This window comes from Castor canadensis, chromosome 3 (assembly GCF_047511655.1).
Source record: "Castor canadensis chromosome 3, mCasCan1.hap1v2, whole genome shotgun sequence".
NCBI classification, from domain to species: domain Eukaryota; kingdom Metazoa; phylum Chordata; class Mammalia; order Rodentia; family Castoridae; genus Castor; species Castor canadensis.
In genome coordinates, this window is record NC_133388.1 from 31,428,417 (window position 1) to 31,449,201 (window position 20,785).

General features: G+C 38.4%; 1 protein-coding gene and 1 pseudogene across 16 annotated transcripts in view; one reads left to right on the forward strand and one right to left on the reverse strand.

The window, feature by feature from the left end:
* The window catches only part of Ttll5 (tubulin tyrosine ligase like 5), a 264,716-nt gene that overhangs the window by 220,684 nt on the left and 23,247 nt on the right, over positions 1–20,785 (reverse strand). For all 16 annotated transcript variants that reach the window (XR_012446084.1, XM_074067497.1, XM_074067496.1 and 13 more), the window contains exons 6-9: positions 16,988–17,118; positions 10,254–10,336; positions 3,406–3,475; positions 2,779–2,863 (exon numbers count right to left, since the gene is read on the reverse strand). Coding sequence is in view for 15 of the 16 variants with exons in the window: in XM_074067497.1 (XP_073923598.1) it covers positions 2,779–2,863; positions 3,406–3,475; positions 10,254–10,336; positions 16,988–17,118 (369 nt within the window). In the remaining variant the exon portion in view is untranslated. The remainder of the gene's footprint in view (positions 1–2,778; positions 2,864–3,405; positions 3,476–10,253; positions 10,337–16,987; positions 17,119–20,785) is intronic.
* LOC109686143 (NADH dehydrogenase [ubiquinone] 1 subunit C2 pseudogene) lies at positions 16,278–16,611 on the forward strand (annotated as a pseudogene).

Genomic DNA, 20,785 nt, shown 5'->3' on the forward strand with positions numbered 1-20,785 from the left:
AGAGCAAAGCCCTGAGTTCAAACCCCTGCACCTTTCTGCCTCCTGCCAAAAATAAGGGAGGTGGGGAGAGGTCTCCTACTTCCTGTGTGAATAAAACAACAAGGACGACTAAGACCATTAATCTATAAAGAAAATAGGATCTTCTTCTTTAGTGAGTTTTCAAAAGAAGAGTCCACATAAAACAATCTATTTTATAAAACTGCTTTGCAAAATGACCTTTCTGCTACCTAGCATTAATTTGAGGCCTCTAACAGAAATGATACAGTGGAAGAGCCTTCCTTCCTAAAGAAGGAAACTAATTATTTTTGCCTCTAGTTCTGTCTCTCTAGGAAAGATTATGGTTTCCCATGTTGAGCCTCAAAATCAAATAACCTAGTGATCTCATCCCAAACTCATCATCTTCAGTTATGTCTAAAACACACGTGACTCAGATTACTAGAAGCTGCAGATCTAGAGGAGCTATAGACTATTGTCAAATGTACTGACACGGTTGAGCACATTCTGAGGAATGAAAAGAAGCAGGTGAGTGCCAAGGTACACAGTGAATAAAGACACAGGAACTTAGGCACGTTGAGGTTACTGCACAGAACAATGGACCTTGCAGGCCTGTGGCAAACAGCTCATCATACTGCCATGTACCAACCTTTGATAAAGCTTTAATATTCACCTGTACTTTCACGTCAACCTAACCAAAGCCCTGAAAATTCATGTTGTCTTTTGGTTCAATGTGGTCTGAATATTTAAAAAGCTGCTTTCCTAATTCTGAAGAAAAACATAAAAGCTTCCACTAATTACACACACACACACACAGAGTTCCCGCTTGAAACAAGAGTTACTCAAGTTCAGTAAGTTCTGACGTCTAACACATGAGCAGCCAAACGTTCGCATATCTGTAATAAAACTATAAAACAAAAAGTTTAGTACTGCTCTCATTTTGTGCTCTGAACTATAAAGGTCTTAAAACTGCCAAATTTTGCCCACAGGGAGGGCTACTAATATTGTGGGTGAACTATCTTTGCAGTATTATGCAAAACATACTAGTATGATATCCTTGACAAAGAACGAGCACAAATAACTTTGTCATATTTTCTCTATTCTAGAAGTCCAATTTATAGAAGGACATAATCAGCTCCCAAGCAAGAGTGAGGATGAATGGGGAAAGGAGAATAGAAAGGCTCAGGATATGAAAGAAAGTCACAAATTATAAAACCGCAGTCCTCAGCACCTTACATCCCTGAGCAGAACTTAGGAGTATATTTCCCCTTCTTTCTGTTCTGGACAATACGGTAACTAGGCTTTTATACCTTGTCAATCTGTACTTTGAAGTAGGAGAGCACATGTATCCACAAATATTATAGAAAACTTCTTTCCTGTGAATATCTGATTAGAGCTAATAGTCAGTTCATGCTGGGATGCCTGGTCTGGAAATGTTTTAGTTTTCCCCTTTCTCAATTTTCTAGGGACAAGATGCCAGAACTATGGAGTTTGGGTAGCCTCTGGTATTCCTAGGGCTTGAACTCATAAATCTTAGTTAAAAAAAAATGACAAGGCTTAGAAATGCTGTCATTGCCACCTAGAGGAGAAAGAAAGACATAGTTCAACCAGCTACAAGCTTCAGTTCTAGTCATAAGACACACTGACAGAAATTAGGTATATGTTGTAATTCAAAAAACAAAAAAACCCCTCAAACATAATAGAGTCCAAAAACGTGTCAAAGCCCCTATACATAAACAGGGACTGCTAATTTTCTGGGAGGGCAGAGACTATTTTCTTCATCATCTACATATAAATAGGTAGCCTTCTTTCACCCATGGTATTCTCCAGTTTCAAAGTGCATTTTTCAAAATACAGAAACATGCAGAGACCATGTTTTTTAGCATATCATGACTTCTCACAGATGCAAACCACCTCATCAACTGCTATGCTTTATCACATCAAGACCATGACATATAAGAACTTCAGAGCAAAGTAGTAGAAAAACAAAATAATAGTTATTATTATTATTATTATCATTTGTGGGGGAAGAGGACACAACAGAACAAAGATATGACATTTTAAACAACTTAAAGTTTAGTGAAAGAACTATCACCTATAAAACTCTATGCACATAGGAAACAAAACTCCAACTTATAAAGTGAACTTATGGAAGTCACAATACCTTAAAACCTACAAACTACCTCAAGAAAGAGAATAGTGTATACAGGAGCATTGCAAAGCACATGGCTCACACATGAAGGAGAAGCAGCTGATAGGGTATTAACTAACTATGACAGAGAATGACAGTTCAGTCAATGAGTTCTAATCCCCACTCCACTACCACCCAGCCAGGTGAAGTCAGAAAAATCACTTGAAGCCTCATTCCTCTGTTTTGTACTACAAAAATACACCATTTATAAGGCTGCTGTGAGGATTAAAATAAATGCCTGGTAAATGACAGGTAAATAAATGTTGAATTTTATTTTTCTTTCTAATCTACTCTGATGAACAATGGCAAATTATCTTAATACCCTAAGATTTCTGTAACAACTGTCACTGTATGAAAATACCCCGTGACAAAGATCTCTGCTGGGCAAGTGTGTACCTATACATTGTGGACCTTCAGGTGAGACTGCAGAGTACCTAAAGACTGTTTTCTGTCATGTGAAGCCCACCTGGGTGCCCTCTTATTTTCCTGAATCGAAAAAAAGCAGAAAGAAACAGCCTCATTTTAGAAATCTCTTTAATAGATCCACTCTAATATGCCCACCCAACCCTCCGCCCCAAAACAAAGTCTCTTACCTAGCCAGTCCTTCCTCATAGAGATAGATGACAAGAGGATCATAGGAAGTCACGAGCACATAGAGGCGCACATCAAACTTGAAATCTGGAAAAAAGTTTGGAATTACAGGAAAAGCTAAGTTCATTTGTTTTTTGTCAGAGAATGAACAGGACAATATAACCAAGAACTTTGAAAGAATGAACACTCCTCTACATATGAAGTACACACTACCCCACATCTCTGCTATATTATTGTGGTATATATGTATGTAGCACATTACCATATAATGCATAATTACTGTATGTATACTGTACAACAGCTTCCATATATGATATGTATACATATGTATATGTATATGTATATATATATATGTGTGTGTATATGTGTGTGTATATATATATGTGTGTGTGTGTGTATGTATATATATATTGATTGGTGCATAGCCTATAAAGCACTTTCTCTTATATTATCTCATTCATCATCAAAATAATCCCTAGTGGTAGTTAAGGAACTGGCCTCATCTCTGGAGCCACAGTACCTAGAATTTCGTACCAGTTTTAAAAAGACTTACAGAGAAGACTACAAAAAGATTAAAAATTTTAGCAAGATCTAGCCCAATCTGGTCAAGAGGTGAAATCATAACTCACCATCTATGAGCAGGGGGTTGTTAATGTAACGGGAGACCAGGATGTTCTCTTCCAGGGAAATCTGGTTTGGCTATTGAGTAAACAGAAAGAATGAAAAGGGAAAAATGCAAAGAATTCTAGTTTATAATAAGGAAGCAAAAATTCTTAACCTTTTAAGAAATAATGTGGAAAACTAAAACTCCAGGAGAAGTTTTCCTCTAAGGTCCCCGTAATATTCAATTGACTAGATAACATACCACTTCTAAAAACACTGTGAGTATTAAATTACAATGGGGGTAATAAATTTACATAGACCCTCTCACATAATAAATAAATACAGCCTAAGTAAACAGTTTTAAAGATTTATATATATATATGATTTATGTATGACATTAAATAGTTTACTTGCCAAAAAAAATAAGAGCTACTAAAAAAAATAAAAAACGCTTCTTTAAAAGTACAAAGACCAATGGGAGTTTAAAAACATTACTGCTATTCTTAAAGGAAGGCTGTCATTAAGTTGTTTAGAGAACTTCCAGATTTAAGTGGATTCTAGCATTTCCTCTGTGTATCTGATTGACTCACTTAAGTGCACTTGATAAGCAACTGTCCCAAAATACTGAAATAGATCTTTTAAAGATTTCTTCAATGAAAAAAAAAAAGAAGTTCGTTTATACAATAAATTGTGAGTACAACTGGACACTGCATAATGCAGTGGACTGCAGGGAAGAAAACAGACACAATCTCTGCCCTCGTACAGCTTAAGGTTTAGCCATTCCAATCCACAATGAGTTTAGTATTAAGTAGAGAGACAGCAACAAATATAAAGAAAACAAAGCAGCAATCCCACAAATACAAAATGTCTGGTAGCAAAGTGGGCCAGTCAGGAGGAACCACTTTAGGCATGGCCTGAAGGGGAGGTGCAGAAGTGAGTGCTGAAAGATACCAGACATGTAGCAGGGAGGAAAGGAGACCATCGTGGGAAGACAGCATGCACAGAGTCCAGCAGAAAGGTGGGTAGGCAGATTTATAGGCCTGAAGCTAAAAGACTGACTTGGAAAATAATGAAAGGGACAGTTCATTACAGGAAGGAGGGACCCCACTGGCAAAGAAATTTGAATGCTTGGCAAGGGGAGTTTAAAGTTAACATAGAGGGAAATAGGAAGTTACTGTGGATTCTAGATTAAGGAAATAGTACGATTAAAACTTCTGGGGCCAGTGTGGCTCAAGTGGTATAGTACCTGCCTACCAAGCACAAGGCCCTGACCCCAGCACCACAAAAAAAAAAAAAAAAAACCCTGAAACAAAACAATTCCACGTGTGACTAGATTAAGACAGCGAGACCAGCTGCAAATCAATCCATATAGGGCAAAGGAATCCAAAAAAGGAGATGGCAGTAGTAATAATTATGATAACAGCTATGGCAGCAGCTCAGTAGTAAATGTACTGAGTATTTACTATGTGCCAAGAGCTGTTCTAAGTATGTCACAAGTATTATCTCATTTAATCTTCACCCAATCCTACAAGGCAAGTAGATTACCATCCACGTTTTACAGAGGAAAGAGTCAGAGGTTAGGTAACTGTTCAAAATCCAGGCAGTCTGTCTCAAAGACTTTACTTTTAAGCACTATACATTGTTCTCCCCAATATTCTGATCCAAAATAATTGTCTCCTTAATTCAAAATGCTTTTGTTACAAACAACAAAGCATTTCATACTGAATTTTTTCAATTTTTCATAAAATAATGTTATAACCCATAACATTATTCATGACAACCACGATCAAGTCTGGAGTTAGGATAATGAGATTCCACCCATTTCCCACTGTTACTATCTCAAAGTCAGACTGCAGCTTTTACCACAAATCTCTGTATCATATGAACATGATGACATCAGTACTGATTCACCCCTAATGGACTCAACCACCCATGCCATTTCCTTATGCCTTTACATTTCTCCATCAGTTTCTCACAAGTACTATCTCCATTTTGAGTAAGTTAGTGAGTAAGAAAGCAGTAAAGCTGTAGGCTGTGCTCCAAACCTGAAATTAATCAATCACAGCCATCTTCCAACTGAGGAACCCCTACCGGCTATAGCTGATACATGACTACCCACTGTCCTCTGCTCCAGAGAGTACACTGGTGGTGATCTCCATCCCATGACACAACTAATGCATGTACCCATTTCCTCTCTTCCCTTTTTCATCACACATTTTTATCCACTGAATTATGCATAACATAAACACTGTGTATTACTTAGGTAATTTTAATACTTGTTCTATTCTCTTTACCTCTCATTTCTATCTGCATTAGGAATTAAATTGTAAGCTCACAGAATAAAAGCAGTTAGGTATGGTTTCTTTGCTTAGTGTTGTACAAATGAAAGCTTTTTGATACCCTCAAGCCTATTTCCTTTTCATCAATCCCTGATTAACTCATTTAAAAATTTTCTATTTCAAAATGAAAACTTCCTTTCAAGGCAGACTAACAGCAGGAACCTGAATTTTTGTGAAAGTTAGAAACATACCCATTTTCCTAACTACTGGATCTTAGTATTAAAGCTTATGGTATCTTTAAGTTACTGCAAAGTAGAAGAGTGTAGTGGTTAAGAGTGTATACTCTGGAATCGACTAGACTTGAGTTATAACCTTGACTCTACCATTTAAAAAATAAATAATAACTATATAAAGATTAAGTGAGATTATAATTAAAAGGCACAGTGTTAGGAACATGTTAAATGCTCAAGGAATAACAATTATTGTTACTACTATTACTACTACTACGGGAAACTCAATAGCATATATGTGGTTCTAATTACTAAATTCTACAGCTCAACAACATTCATCATTACTGTCACATGACATTCTACTCAGAGCACTGCACTGAATTATAATAAAATATGTAAGAATTAAGAGAATGCAGAAGAACTAGGAGAATTTCGCAAAAGGAATAAAGGAGTGATAGCACATAGAACACAGCCAGCACTTCCTAAATATTTGTTGAATGATAAGAGGAGAGAATATAAGATTAAAAAACATTTAAGCAAACAGAAACAAGAGTACAAAATCCTATTCACAAGTATAGGAGTGAGCAGAGTGACACTCTCCTGATACCTCACAATCTCAAGGAGAATATTAATACTACATTTACCATGAATAATGCGAGAGACAGACTCCTGAATTGACTTCCATAATCAAATCTACACCTTAATCCGAAAATATTGTGTCTTTCACAGTTAGTTTGAATACACTAAATTGGGGAAGGAGCTAAAGCAAACAGCTTTGTTCCTTTATGCTGAATTTGTAGAGTTAAAGAGCACATCACTAAAAGGCCATGTCAGCCTACCATCCAAGATACTCCCATCAACAGGAGTTCACACTGCTCTCTACAGTTACTATATAAAAGCACTGCTTTTTCTACTCTTTATCCTGTTCTCCTTATGGCAAAAGTTGCTAGTTGTGGATATTTTCCAACAGGTTATGACTACTACAGGGAAGTTTTTACTAAAAGGCTTTCTCCTGCCAGTGGGAAGACAGGGAAAGTTGTTGTCATTGGACTCTCACACCTAACTCCACCCCCTGCCACAGTCCCTCATCCAGTCACATGAGTTCTGCACACAGATCCTTGCCTGAGCACTCCATTCCTTCCCCTCAAATCCAAAAGGAAAGCAGGCAGCAACCTTGGAAAGAGTTACTTCATTTAGTTGGCTAATAGGTCACATATTCCATGGAAAAGGATCCAGGTATGGAAAAGAGGGAATGGTTAGGCCTTCTGCATTAAGAAGGGAGAGGAGTACTAATGACAACTTTTGTATGGCTGGATGAAAAGTGATAAAATTCCAGTTTGGGGGTGAAACTGGAGTATGTTCCCATTAGGTCTACATGCTGCCAGCACCCCTCATGCCTGCTGGCATCTTCCCAGGCTTCTGTCTGGCACCTCCACTAAATACCTAAAAGAATCAGATTCATTCCAAAGCTTCACCAAGGGGGAGGGGAAAGGCAAAAGGTCCTGCCAAGTACTTTGATCTATGCAGGGGGTCTCAATAGATTCAGCCCAGTGAGAGGTGGGAGGGAGAAAGAGACTCTTACCCAGCCTGCCAAATGTGCATTCCCTAAAGACATGTCATTCCCCTTATGAACCCCAACATCAGAGAAGAGTTAGGGCACTGGGTTTCCTGCCCCACCGAGGAAAGCTAGTCTTCTATTCTTTATAAGGTTAGCTTTAAAAGAATAAATCATGAGGGCAAAAGAGAATTCCAAAAGAAAAAAGTCCCATATGAGCCAGGAATACATCCTTTTCTTTTTGACTCCTGTCTAAGAAAATAAAAAGCAAACTTGTACCATATTTGACTTTCCCTAGCAATTCTATTTGGCAGCTAAAACCCAAACCCAAACAAGCACCATCCATGAGATTCAAACAACACTGAGCTCCTGGCAGAGAGCTGAAGGAAAGGCTGTTTGAAGGAGCCTTTACACCAAGGTCAGATAGACAAGAAGAGAAAGCCAATGCATATGACCAGGTTTTATGTCACATGAGACCCAGCCCAGGTAACAGGCCTTGGAGCTGGGGCCTGGTTCTACAGTAGCTGCTCTATCAGAACCAGAGCCTCTATTTATCCAGGCATGACAGGCCTGGTCATCATTGTTTACTGTACAGTTTTAGGCCCAAGCTGAATTTGAGGATTTTCCAAAATAAAAGACCCCTCAGAAAGTTCATTTCTACACACACAAGAAACAGTTCGATGTGAAAAGGTAACTGGGGAATTTAAGGTGGAGTACTGGCCATACACACAAAATATCTACCCCTATCTTCCCTTTCTTTCCAGAGTTCCACTGGAAGGACAGAAAGGATATTTTCAAAAGAATGAAGTAACAAGACCAGAAAAAAACAAAAGGAGCCAGAACAGACCAAAAGTTAAGGAAATCCTGAAAGACAGAAATAAATGGGATAAGGCTGAAAAAACAGCAAAGGAAGCCCTCATCCAAAATATGTGTGTGGGGGGGGGACTGGGGGGTTCCCATGAAGGCCCCTGAAAAGGTCGAAGCTGGCAATCAGTAAGTATGAGGAGTAGGGTGGGCCAAAGAACATGAACTGGATTATTAGTTCGCAAGCAGCATGGGAACAGGAGGGCAGTGGACTTCTCTAGCACCCCAATCCACAGCTTGTGCCCTTGAGACCAAACCCAGAATGGATTGGGCAGGACCTCATGTGTGGGTGAGAGATCACATGGAGGACAGAAATGGAGGGCACTCTATCCCCAACTCTTCAAGAGGGAACACACCATAATCTCCCCAGGAGTCACAATGAGGCCCACCTTACCTTGGCAAGATGGAAGGGGCATACTTTTCACCCACACCTCAACCCCATCCACCTTAGTGAAGCCTGACAGTCAGCATGCTTTTCCCTTACACAAAATGCCTCTCATCCAGGGAGAGTTGTCAGGGAAAGAGTCCTACACGGGGAAACCCAGGCCAGCTGCTAAATTCAGTCCAGTCTCTTACTCATAAACATGGCCCAACACCTAAGGATTATCAAAATTGAGGGAATCCAATAGCAGGAAGAAAGATAGTCCCAAGAAAGTTCAAGAACAGAAGAGTACTTTAAAGATATTTCAGTTGGTATCCTCAGAAAGACAAGCAGGAAAACTATATTCAGTAAGCAGTAAGAATAGAAATAAGAAAGATCAGAAAAATAAGAGTTTCTGAAAGCTAAAGTATGACAGCCAATTTAAAAATCCAGTGGATGAATGAATAACAAAATGAATAGAGCTAAAACTGGTGATCCAGAAGACTAAGATGGAGAAAAGTAAAGAATTAAAAATGAGAAAAAGTTAACACAAAGAAGAGACCCAGAATGTCTTGAAAAGGGGTTCCAAAAGACAATAAGAGGATAATTTTCCCAAAAAACTAAAGGAAACATACGAGTTTTCAAATGGCATAGGCCTGTCAAAATGTCCAGGAGAAACGAATGAAAAAAAAAAAAGACTGGACTAAAATACTAGCTAAATTTCAGAATACCAATGTTGTATAGTCTGTTTCTTTTGAGCTTAAACTTTTTTACTCAGCTTATAAAGGAGGATAACTGAGTCACAGTTATTAAAGAAAACTGTAAATGTCAGAACCCTTTAAAATATCAAAACTAAACAAACTTAGGATGGAATGTGGAAGAGCAGGTAGTAGTAATGTGACTATAATAAGTGCCAAACTGGAAATTACCAAGTATGACATAAAATTGAGAAAACAAGAAACATAAATCACCTATGTCAACTAACTACTGTAGAAAAATCTACAGATTGAGACTGAAGTTGGGATTTTATTTTATTTACTCTGTATATGTATCAAATTCTAAAACAATATTTAATGAGAATTTTGCAAAGAACGAAGACAATGGTGGCTTCTGAGGAAGAACAGGAGGAAGAGGGAGAGAGGGGAGAGAAAGAAGAGGCGGAGGGAGGGGAGGAGGAAGAGCAGGAAGAAATGAAGAGGAAAGGGAAAGGAGCAGCAACAGCAGGAACAAGGTTGCCATACTAAACTAAAATGAATCTGCGTGATAGCAGAAAGCAGGAACTTACAGTCCAGCTCAACTAAAGCTATATGCTACCAATTAATGCTTGTGCTGAGGAGCTAACGTGACAAAATGCTGAGAGCAGAAAAGGTAACACTTTTCTGCTAACACAAAAGGCTGTCTTTCCCCAAATCTGATCAAGTGACTTTCTGCTATGCATGGGAGGAGGTTCCTACCAATAAGGTAAATGATAAACAGTGTACTGCCATCCTCCACTCACTTCAGAAGCTGATTTCAGAAGAGAATCCTGTTTTTTAGTGAAAAGGTCCCACATGAGTGTCAGCTCTGCCATCTTGTGCATACTTACATTGTTGATCAGGTAGACGCCCCGCCCCCTAGAAGAGGCCACTGGTTTTACTATCCAAGGTCCCCGGTCCTTTGAATATGAATCTGCTCAAAATATTGGATAATAAAAAGGGGAGAGAGAAACAAAAAGAAAGAAAGAACCATGAATTTATTATCTTAAATTTCAATAATGGTTATTTACTTGGGTACTCAGAGAGCCTTCAAAATATCTAGCAAAGGATAGTATCTAAAATTACTTTTTTGAACTAGCCTTGAGAAGGAAAAAGGGGGAGAACTGGAGGAGGAAGAAGAGAATAGCAAAATTACATAATTATTTCTTCTACTATTTCCTCTTTTCCTGAAATGAGGATGAATATAAAATAAGGCAAAATCTAGATGTTGGTCAATTATTGTCACAAACAACCTTCATGACTCTTTGAAATTCTAACCTCTGTTAACTAAAGAACCTTCAGCCAACAGTGACAGTGAGTGTCAAAACCTAAATCATCTAATACAGTTACTTTCCTTAAATAATTTCTCAGTTTATAAGGAAACAATCACCTTGAATCAAGCATAGTGTGAGGGGCAAGGAAGCACAATAATACACAAGAAGAAGGAGTCTTTTGCTTCTGTTCCTGCCCCATGTTTAGCTTTGTATTTTAAATACCTTTGGGTCACGAGAAGAAAAAGCAGAAAACTGTTACTAGGACTTCCAGAGGCTGGCATGTGGACTGGGGAGAGCAGATGGCTCTGTCTTCCCTTAGGGAATGTTAGGGGAAGGGGCTAAAATGGCAGCACTGCCTAGAAACACAGGGCTCTGAGTTCAAACCCAGTCCCACCAAAATAAGATAAAATAAAAGTCAGTTCAAAATCATTTTAGGCTCTGTGGGCCTAAATCCAATTATTCAACTCTGCAACTACAGTTTGAAAATAGATAGCATGTGGCTGTGTTCACATAAAACCTTATTTATGAGCACTGAATTTCACACAATTTCCACATGCCATGAAATTTTATTCTTCTTTTGACTTTTTGCAACCATTTAAAAATGTGAAAATCATCCTTAGCTCATGGAATATCCAAAAAAGGCACAGGACTGATTTCGACTCAAAGGTTGTAGTTTGCAGACACCTCATCTATACAGAATATTAAACATAAAATGAGGACATTATTAACTGATACAGAATAATCTTGTACACATACTGTTAAGTGAAAAAAAAGGAAAGCACAAGGCAGTGAGCATTGCAGGCTCCTCTCTGTTCAAATACACACTAAAGTACTTGATAGTAAATGTCAAGAATGTTCTAGAAGAATAGGCAAAAAATTAGTAACACTGATTAGCTCTGGGAGAATTTGGTGACTAAAGAACAGGAAACTTTTCATTGGTTACTGTTTTCTATATTACCCTTCAAAAATGTAATTTATATCACTTTTAAGTATTGCTATAGAAGACAGGTTTATAGTTACATATGACAATAATTAAATCTCCACCAAGTTAGTGTATTTTTTTCATTTTGTAATTTTTCCAGTATTTCTGAGAAGACAATAGGTTGACTAAGCACAACAAAAGCTATTAATATTAAAACAACAGTTAGCAGAGTGGCTCAAGTGGTAGAAGCACCTGTCTAGCAAGTGTGAGGCCAAGTTCAAACTCCAGTACTGCCACAAAAAAAAAAAAAAAAAAATTAAAAATGTTCTAAGGTCCAAAGTATCTAATCTGTGTAAGTTTGCTAGGTGTAGGACAAACAGTAGTGGAAAAGGCAGTCTTTACCCTTATAAAGACTAGACTAGCAGAAAAGATAGACATTAAACAAGTAATCAGAGTCACTGAGAATTATGAAATGTCAGGTGCTATAAAAGTGTCTTAGAAATGAGCAAGGCTGTCTAGAGACAGAACCCTCCACATCACAACCAGATAGATGTAGAAACCTCTCATTTTCAGGAAAGGGAAAGTCTAGCTACAGCAATTTTTGCCACCTAACATGTTTGGTTAATCTGCTTGGTGAGCTAGTCTTATGAAGTTAATGCTTCTTCTGGTGCTTCCCTATGTCTTGTTCTCTAAGTTCTCAATATCAAGGACTGGTCTTTTATTCTAGGCCTTTTAGTTTAATTTGTGATATTTCAGAACAAGCAGCAATTTCTTTCATAAGTAAAAAATGAAAAAATGTGAGCAGGAAGTAAGAAAAATCAGAGGTAGAAGCGAGACAGAGGTTTATATTGTAGACAAGTTCTGTCACTCTTTCTAGAAAATCCTAGTTCCCACAGCAGCAGATTTCTTCTGGTGGAAAAAGCACTCAACCAAGAATAGAAAGAGCTGAGTTCTAATTCCAGCCTTTCAAGTATATGACTCCATAGGCAATTTGCTTAAATTACCTAGTCTTGTCTTTAAAATGAGGGCTTTTGGCTAGGTGTGGGAATACACATCTATAATCGCAACACTGGGACGCTGAGGCAGAAGAATACCAAGTTCCAGACCAGCTTGGGCTACATAGTGAGACCCTGTCTATAAATTAGTTAATTAATTAATTAATTAAAATAAATGAGGGATTTGTATGATTTGCTAAGATCTCTTATTATGAGTCTAGAAAACTTAAGTACCAAAAATTTACCGATTGCTTTGAAATCCAGGTATTTGCTATGAACTGGATGATATCACAATTTTGTTCTTATCTTAGAATCATTTCAGCCTCTCTTATCACTAGGGATGCCACTAAACACAATTCCAGGGAAAGCTATGCTTTTCTACACTGCTGCCACCACATCTTCTTTGTTGCTTCCTTCTTCCCAAGTAAAAGCTGTCCACATGGGGGAAGTGAGTAGAGTTGGCAACAGATACTTAGTTTCTTCAGGATCAGAGATCTTCAATTCTACTAAACACTGTAACTGGCGACAGGGCACCAGGAGCCTAGCAAGGACTGTGCCATGTATTTCACCTCTACACTCTTCTTTCAGGGAACTGTTCGGGAGAGTAGCCAGACTTTTGCATCTCTGGACATAGTGGTTGGTCTCAGGGCTAGATCTCTCCAAGAAGGAATTTAAGAATTTCTCTTACTAAGACAAAAAGCTTAAGTTCTCATGACCTTGGCTGGTATCCCTAATACCTATGACAACCCTCTGTCAGTCCTCCTCAGTTCTCTTTCAAAGACCTCTTCAGACCCTTTCAGATATGCAAATCTACCTGTATGCCTTGGCACAAGACTATATAGCCCTCCTCACCAAGCAGGCTAGGAATTTGTAACATAAACCTACTTACTTTCCTCTCCTAAAATCTTTTGTGAGCCAGCACTTAGCCTTCTTCCTTCCTTCCTTCTAGGGAAGACATACTCACCTCTTGTTTTAAAGCTCATTCTTCTAGTTGAGACCCATCTTTTCCTTGTTCCTCTTCCATCTCAATCTCCTTCTTGGTTCTCAGTGGGGCTGCTTATCTTTTCTTTATCCCTTCCATCTATAACTTCCAGAATCTATATCTCTGTCCAAACTCAAAGCCACTTTTACAACAGCCTGAAAAACATCACTACTTGCTTGTGCTCAAATCTGTACCACATGCAAATTTAACACTACTCTTCCCCTGTACTAGCTCCTCCTTCATGTTCTTGGTTTGCTGCCTGATGGTATGCATTGGTACCCAGCTACTAGGGAGGCTAAGGCAGAAGGATTACTTGAGCCCAGGAGTTTGAGGCCAAGGCTGGGCAATACAGTAAGACCTCATCTCAAAAAAGTAAAAAAAAAAAAATTAAAGACAATGATCTCCCTAGCTTTTCAGACTTAAACTTTTAACTCCTCCAAGTAGTTAATAAATAATAAATAGTTAATAAATCTTAGCTAGTTCTATTCACTCTAGCCACTCACTTGTGCCCATTCCTGCTGCATAGTTCGGTCCATCAGCACTTCTTATGCACATGACTGCAAGAATTTTCAAAGTAACCACCATTTTTCTTCTCTCTGCTTCTTCCAATTCATTTTACACAGTTAGTTTTCTAAAGGCCAGTGTGTTTCTGTCCCTTTCCGCCTCAAAAATCTCAGGCTAGCAGAGTGGCTCAAGTAGTAGAGTGCCTGCCTAGCAACTGCCAGATACCGAGTTCAGTCAACCCACTGTGTTAGGAGAAAAAAAAATCTTGTTTTGCACACTCAAGTAAACACTGCAAGGTGAAGAACACAAGAGACATGAAGAAAATGAAATTTCCTACTTGTACATGATAGATGGACACCAAAAGTAAAGAGGGGAACTTAAAACAGACTTTCAAGAAAAGAAATGTCTCTCTGAAAGAGATACAGGAACAGGTGCTAAGCCTCTAATGTGGAAGCTCAGCAACACAATTAATCCAATGATGTTGGATTTTTCTCAAAAAGACTTAAGTTCAATGTAGTAGAGACCACAGACCCTGGGCAAGAGCCACAGAAGGACTGGCATCCTGGCAAGACAAAACCGAGAAGATTCCTCTTTACTTATATGTTTTTTTGTTTGTTTGTTTTGTTTTGGTGGTACTTGGGTTTAAACTCAGAGCTCTGCACTTGCTAGGCAGACGCTCTATCACTTGAGCCATGCCCTTAGTCCAAGATTAATTTTTACTATCCTCTTCCACAAGCAACATAAGTCCCTGCTGTTGTCTTTGAGTGGGGACTTACCTACCAATACAGCAGGTGTCTGTATTTGCCAGGCCTAAATGTGGTAGCACTGGATGATGGCTATAACGCTTTATGTTCTACTGACTTTTTCAACTACTTTTTGTTGAAAAGTAGAACTTATAAGAGTTTGTGTATCAGGCAATTCTATTGAAAGTCAGGTCAGACTTCAGCTGATGGAGGAATTCTAGCCCTATCCAATCATCAGAATGACTGACTACAGTGGAATAAGAAATATAGGGGATCTGGTAAGTTCAACTTTGATTCCTTAAGACCTTGAGAATTATTCTGGACTTTAGTTTCTCTGTAGTGATTCAACAACAGGAGGGGTTCATACCTGACATACTTGTATGTTGCTGACATTTGGGCTGAAGCAGTTTTGTGCTGTCATGTTAGTTTATTACATATTTAACTACTTCTATTATATAATGTTAAATATTTATCAAGCACCTATCAGGCACCATTCCAAGTGCTTTCCACTTAATATATTTCAGCATTCTGACAACACTGCAAAGGCTGTGCTAAGGCACAGAGAGGTCTTAGTAACTTAGTGGACTGGGAAATGGTCACTGCAAACATGCTTCCCAGGGGCTTTAGCAATAAAGTATGGTGGTAGAGAGCACAGTGTCTGAAGCCACACTGCCAATATGAATCCCACCTGTACATGTGCAAGCTGCAGAATTTAGGGGAAGTTTCTTAACCAATCTGTACAAGAGCCTTATCTATAAAACTCCCTCAGAGTAGAGGTTCCACTTAAAAGACTACCTAATAGAAAGTGTTCATTAATTTTCAGTTATTATTACAGTTAATATTGAGACGCTCACACTTTCCCTGCATGAGAACCTCTTCTTGCACCAAGCCTACCGAGTCAGGTTCTGTCCCTAAAAGGAATGCCTGAAATAGCCCGGCTCCTCAACTTGGGCCTGGTTTAAGTTTATGATGAGGCAAAAAGAAAGAAGCCCATCTTAGACCTGGATCCAAGCAACACATTCATTTGTTACTTTACCAGCAATATAGCTAACATTTAATCCCTATTTGGCTCCCATGGGTATTTTCTTATTATTCTGAACTTAAAGGAGAGAGGGTGAGATTAACTGACCTCCAAACCCTAACATCAAAAGATATAAGATGTTTGTCCCTCAAAAAGCGTAAGTTACACAAGTCCAGAAATCAAGGCAGCAAGAATATGTCTTAAAGGAAAGGGGAAATGGACACCAAAAGAAACACATATAGTTCATATGCACAAGTACAAGGTGTCCTTACATAGGCCCTTAACTCTCCTCCATGAGGAGAAAATGAAACAAAAATACACAAGAGCTTCAGCCCCTGGCTTGGAGGAGGACACTAGCTCCTTAGGCCCAATAGTGATGGTTCTTCATGAAGTTGGAAATCTGAGGCCAGGCCTCAAATGGAAATGGCATCACCATGTTGGACGGCTGGATGGGCCAAGTGTCCTTAAAGGTCCTGCCGAGACAAGGCCCAGAACCTACCCCTGCCCAAGCTGAATGACCCTGCAGCTCCTCTATATGGGTTTCCTGGGCTACTGCTCAGGCCTGGTGTATATCACATTCAGGCAGAGGACAGACATGGTAGCTGGTTTGCATTGCCAGCTTCTATATATTACTTTTTTGTTGTTGGATACAATCTTTTAAAACATCATGACATGTTTAGGTATATAAAAACACATCTGGAAGATTTTCATGAAAAAGGTAAGAAAACTTATGGTGAAATTCTTGAAAAATTCTACCCAGTGCATTGAAATCTTCAAAACACTTGCTTCTATTTCATTGAAACCTGTCATTTCTGAATTTTATGGAACATGTTAATATGGATGTGTCAATACCTATAACTAAAATAATTATCATAAGTACTCTTAAAAAAAAAGAAAACAAAAATACACAAGACAGGACACACCTGGATGTCCTCAATATGTCCTTACATAAATTATCACTGTCATCTTACCAAGAATAGGGGTCAGTATCAGAATAAAAATAGTTTAAACACATATCTGCAACTATTTTACTAGACCACGATTTTTCAAGGATTTGAAACGCCCCAATTGGTTGATAATGTGAGGCAGCTTCTGCCCCACGTTCAGGTGTTGGGGGCTGGGTTATTCTCATTCAAGCACTTACTACAGAATTCCGCGTACTCAGCTGGCAGGAGGAAGGTCTGAGGAAGGATGTGAAAAGCCTTGAATCCATGCGTGTGCTGCATTCGAATGATGTTTTTATATAGTCGGTCCTTCCGAGTTAGTTCATAAGACCTAAAAAACAAAAAAGTATTTCCATTTCAGTAAGTTACGACTCAGAAGTTTTCCTGTATTATCATACTGTAAAGAATTCATAGTTCACAATTCTGGAGCAGGTACTGAAGATATTAGTACATCCCAAATTTATCACTGTTGCCCTCAAAAGATCATTAATCATTTTCATCAAATGGACACTTTTGGTCAGACTGGATTCATTAAGATACAGCATACGTACAGTAAAATTTCCCCTTTTGAATGTATAATGCTGAGTTTGGACAAGCATATACAATTAGGTAATAATTGCCACAATCAAGATATAAAACAGTTCTAGCTTCCTGAAGTTGCCTCAAGTGCCTTTTCAATCACCACCAGAACTTAGGCAAACATTCATCTGTTTTCTGTTCTTTCCCAGAACGTCAAATAAATGGAGCCATGTGGCATGTCTACTTTTAAGACCACCTTCTTTCATGGAGCATGATGCACTTGAGAGTTTTCCTTGATGCTACATGTAGCAGTATTTTGTTCTTTTTCTTGCCCAGTAATAACCCATAATGTGGATAAACCAGAGTTCATCTATTCACCAGCTGAAAGACATGTGGGTAGTCTCCAGTTTGGGGAGATTATGAATAAAGTAGCTCTAAGCAAGCATTTGCATATAGGTTTCTTTATGAACACTGAGTTTGTAGAAGTTTTTATGTGAAAATGTTCATTTTTTCTATTAGTGGGCCTGCTAGGTTGTTTAGTAAGTTGTATTAGTTATCTATTGCTGCATAATAAACAACCCCAAAATATAGCAGCTTAAAATAATAACAAGCATTTCTGATCTCACAGTTTCTGTGGGTCAGGAAAATGGGAAGGCAAAGCTGGGGAGTTCTGTCTCAGGGCCTCTCAAGAGGTTACAGACAAGATGTTGGCTTGTACTATAGTCACCAGAATGACTGGGAATGGAGAACCCACTTCACAGATGGCTCACTGGTATGAGGTTCCCTGTTGGCAAGAGCCCTCGGTTCCTTCCCATGAGAACCCTCACATAACGCTGAATGCATTCAGGACATGACAAATGCCTTCTCCCAGATCCAGTGATTTGGGAGAGAGGGCGAGAAAGATGCTTTCAAGTTTGCTATGACCTAGTCTCAGAAGTGACACACCGCCGCTTCTGCCACATTCCATTTGTTAGAGGCAAGTCACTAAGTCCACTTGACACTCAAGAACAGGAAAATTTAGCTCAACTTTTTGAAGGCAGTGTCAAAGAATTTATGGACACATTTTACAATCACCATGTAAGTATATGCTTAACTTTATAAGAAACTGCCAAATGGTTATTCTGAGAATAACTGGAAAAACAGTTCAGTTTCTCCTACCACATTCTGAGACACAGAGGAAATACCAAAGTGTTTTTCCAATTCTCTACTCTCAGCTCAACACGATCACTCAACACTTTTGACACCATCTGGGAAGGGGCTTCTCCCCCCACCCCAGCAAGCAATCCCTCAGCAGGCACCAGTGGGGTGTCTAATTCAATTCTGACACTGTCTACCTAGAGATGGCATTAGATCCCACAGGTTGAAGTCTCAGTCCCACAGACTGTCCCCTACTTCTGATGGTAGTTGCTTCTGACTGACCAGCTACCAACATGATTCCTAAGACCCTCCCCTTGGGTTCAATTAATTTGCTAGTGTTGAGTCATAGAACTCAGTAAAACATATTTATTAGTTCATTATAAAGAACATTACAAAGCATAAGATGAAGTGATGCATAGGGTGAGGGATCCCACCCTCCAGGAACCTCCAAGTGTGCAGCTATCCAGAAACTCTCCAAATCTACTGCCTTGGGGTTGTAATGGAAGCTTCATTTGGTAGGCATGATTGATTAAATCTTGGGTCACCAGTGAAGAAATAAACCTGCAGTCCCTTTCCCCTTCCTTGAGATGGAGGGACAGGCTGGAACTCCCAGCCCTCTCATCATGCCTAAGTCTGATCAGCCCCCAGCTGAAGCTACCTAGGGGCTGCCAGTCACCAGTCCCTTCCTTAGCATACAAAAACACTCTTAACACTTTGGAGATTCCAAGATTTTAGTTGTACATCAAGAAACAGGAACTTAAATATATATTTTTATTATTAAGTTTTGAGAATTCAAATTCTGGATTCTGGAATACTCTGGATTCAAATTCTTTATCAGATATATGTTTTGCAAACATTCTCTCTAGTATATGACTTGAGTTTCTTAACACTGTCTTTGAAATAAGACATTTTTAATTTTCATAAAGTCTAGCTTATCTTTGTTCTTTTATGAAGTGTGCTTTTATTATTGTATCTAAGAAATCTTTGCCTATCCCAAGATCATAGACTTTCTCTCTATAAGTTTTACTTTATAGTTTATGTTTTACACTGAGATCTATGATCTTTATTCCCAATGGGTTTTTATGATTGGTAAGTATTAAATCTATTCTAAAACCAATTTCAATTACAAATAAACAAAAAGATTATGTTTCAAGTTTGACTTTGATAAATATAGTCAAATTCATAGGTTGTAAACCTCAAATATATACAATTAATTCTAACTTCATAAAGCTTTGCCAACAGAGTCTGTACCTATTCATCACTACAAATCATATGCAATATTTGAGGAATGTTAAATGTTTTAATAGAGAATCATGAGGTGAGAGGATCTTGAGATCCAGGCCAGCCTTGATTATATAGTGAAACCCTATCTCAAGGAATCTTCACCAATAAAAGAAATGCAGAGGGAAAGAGAATATGAGTCACAATTTTCTAATAGTACTCCAAAAAAAAAATCTGGACATACCAGATAATGAAAATACACCAGTGTACCAACTAACAATTTCTGAAACCAAAGCATTCTGGAAGTTCTTATGCCATGGGTATCTATAAATGTAACCTTCTGAATAGTCTGACAAAAAAATTCTGGTTTAATTCCAAATGAAGATACAGACTGACTGAGAAAATTCAGATAGTAAAATAGTACAATTTCTGATTATGTTTCAGGAATTTGTTTTTAGGAATAAAAGTTTAGTGTATTTGAAAAACAAAAAAAAAAAGGACTGTTCAGGGAAATGAAACATGTGGTTACCTAATCCATATTTATAGACCTAATGGCACAGCAATAATTGCCCCACTTCTCATATAACCATGTGAAACTCATATCATTGCTACTAGCACCAAGGGTCTAATACATCCTTCCTGCACAGGGGCTGAGACAGACCTGAATTTTAGATTACAATGATCTTATTGCAGTAAGCTCCCAAGTTAAGAACCCCAATGAGCACTTAACTACAGCATGGAGAAAGAGATACGTAAGCAGTAAAATGACAAAGAAAAGAATTGACCTTCTTCTTAAAAATCAGGTATTAATTATGACCTACGATGGGGGGGGGGGACATTCTTGTGCGCTCCAGAAAGGTACTTCAGTTGGCCTCAACTGGACTTGTAAGTCTACGATTTGTTCCACTACTTAAAAACCACCTAAGAATCTTCGTCATAACCATTAAAAACTCACTCCATTTGATAACTTAAAATTTTTCATTATGATACCTAGTCAGAGATATCACAAACATTTCATACCACTGTCCTCTTCAGAAATCTAGAACAGAAAATAAAAAATATTCACATCCTTAGCTATAAAGAAAATGCAAACCAAAACGACACTGAAATTCTATCTCACT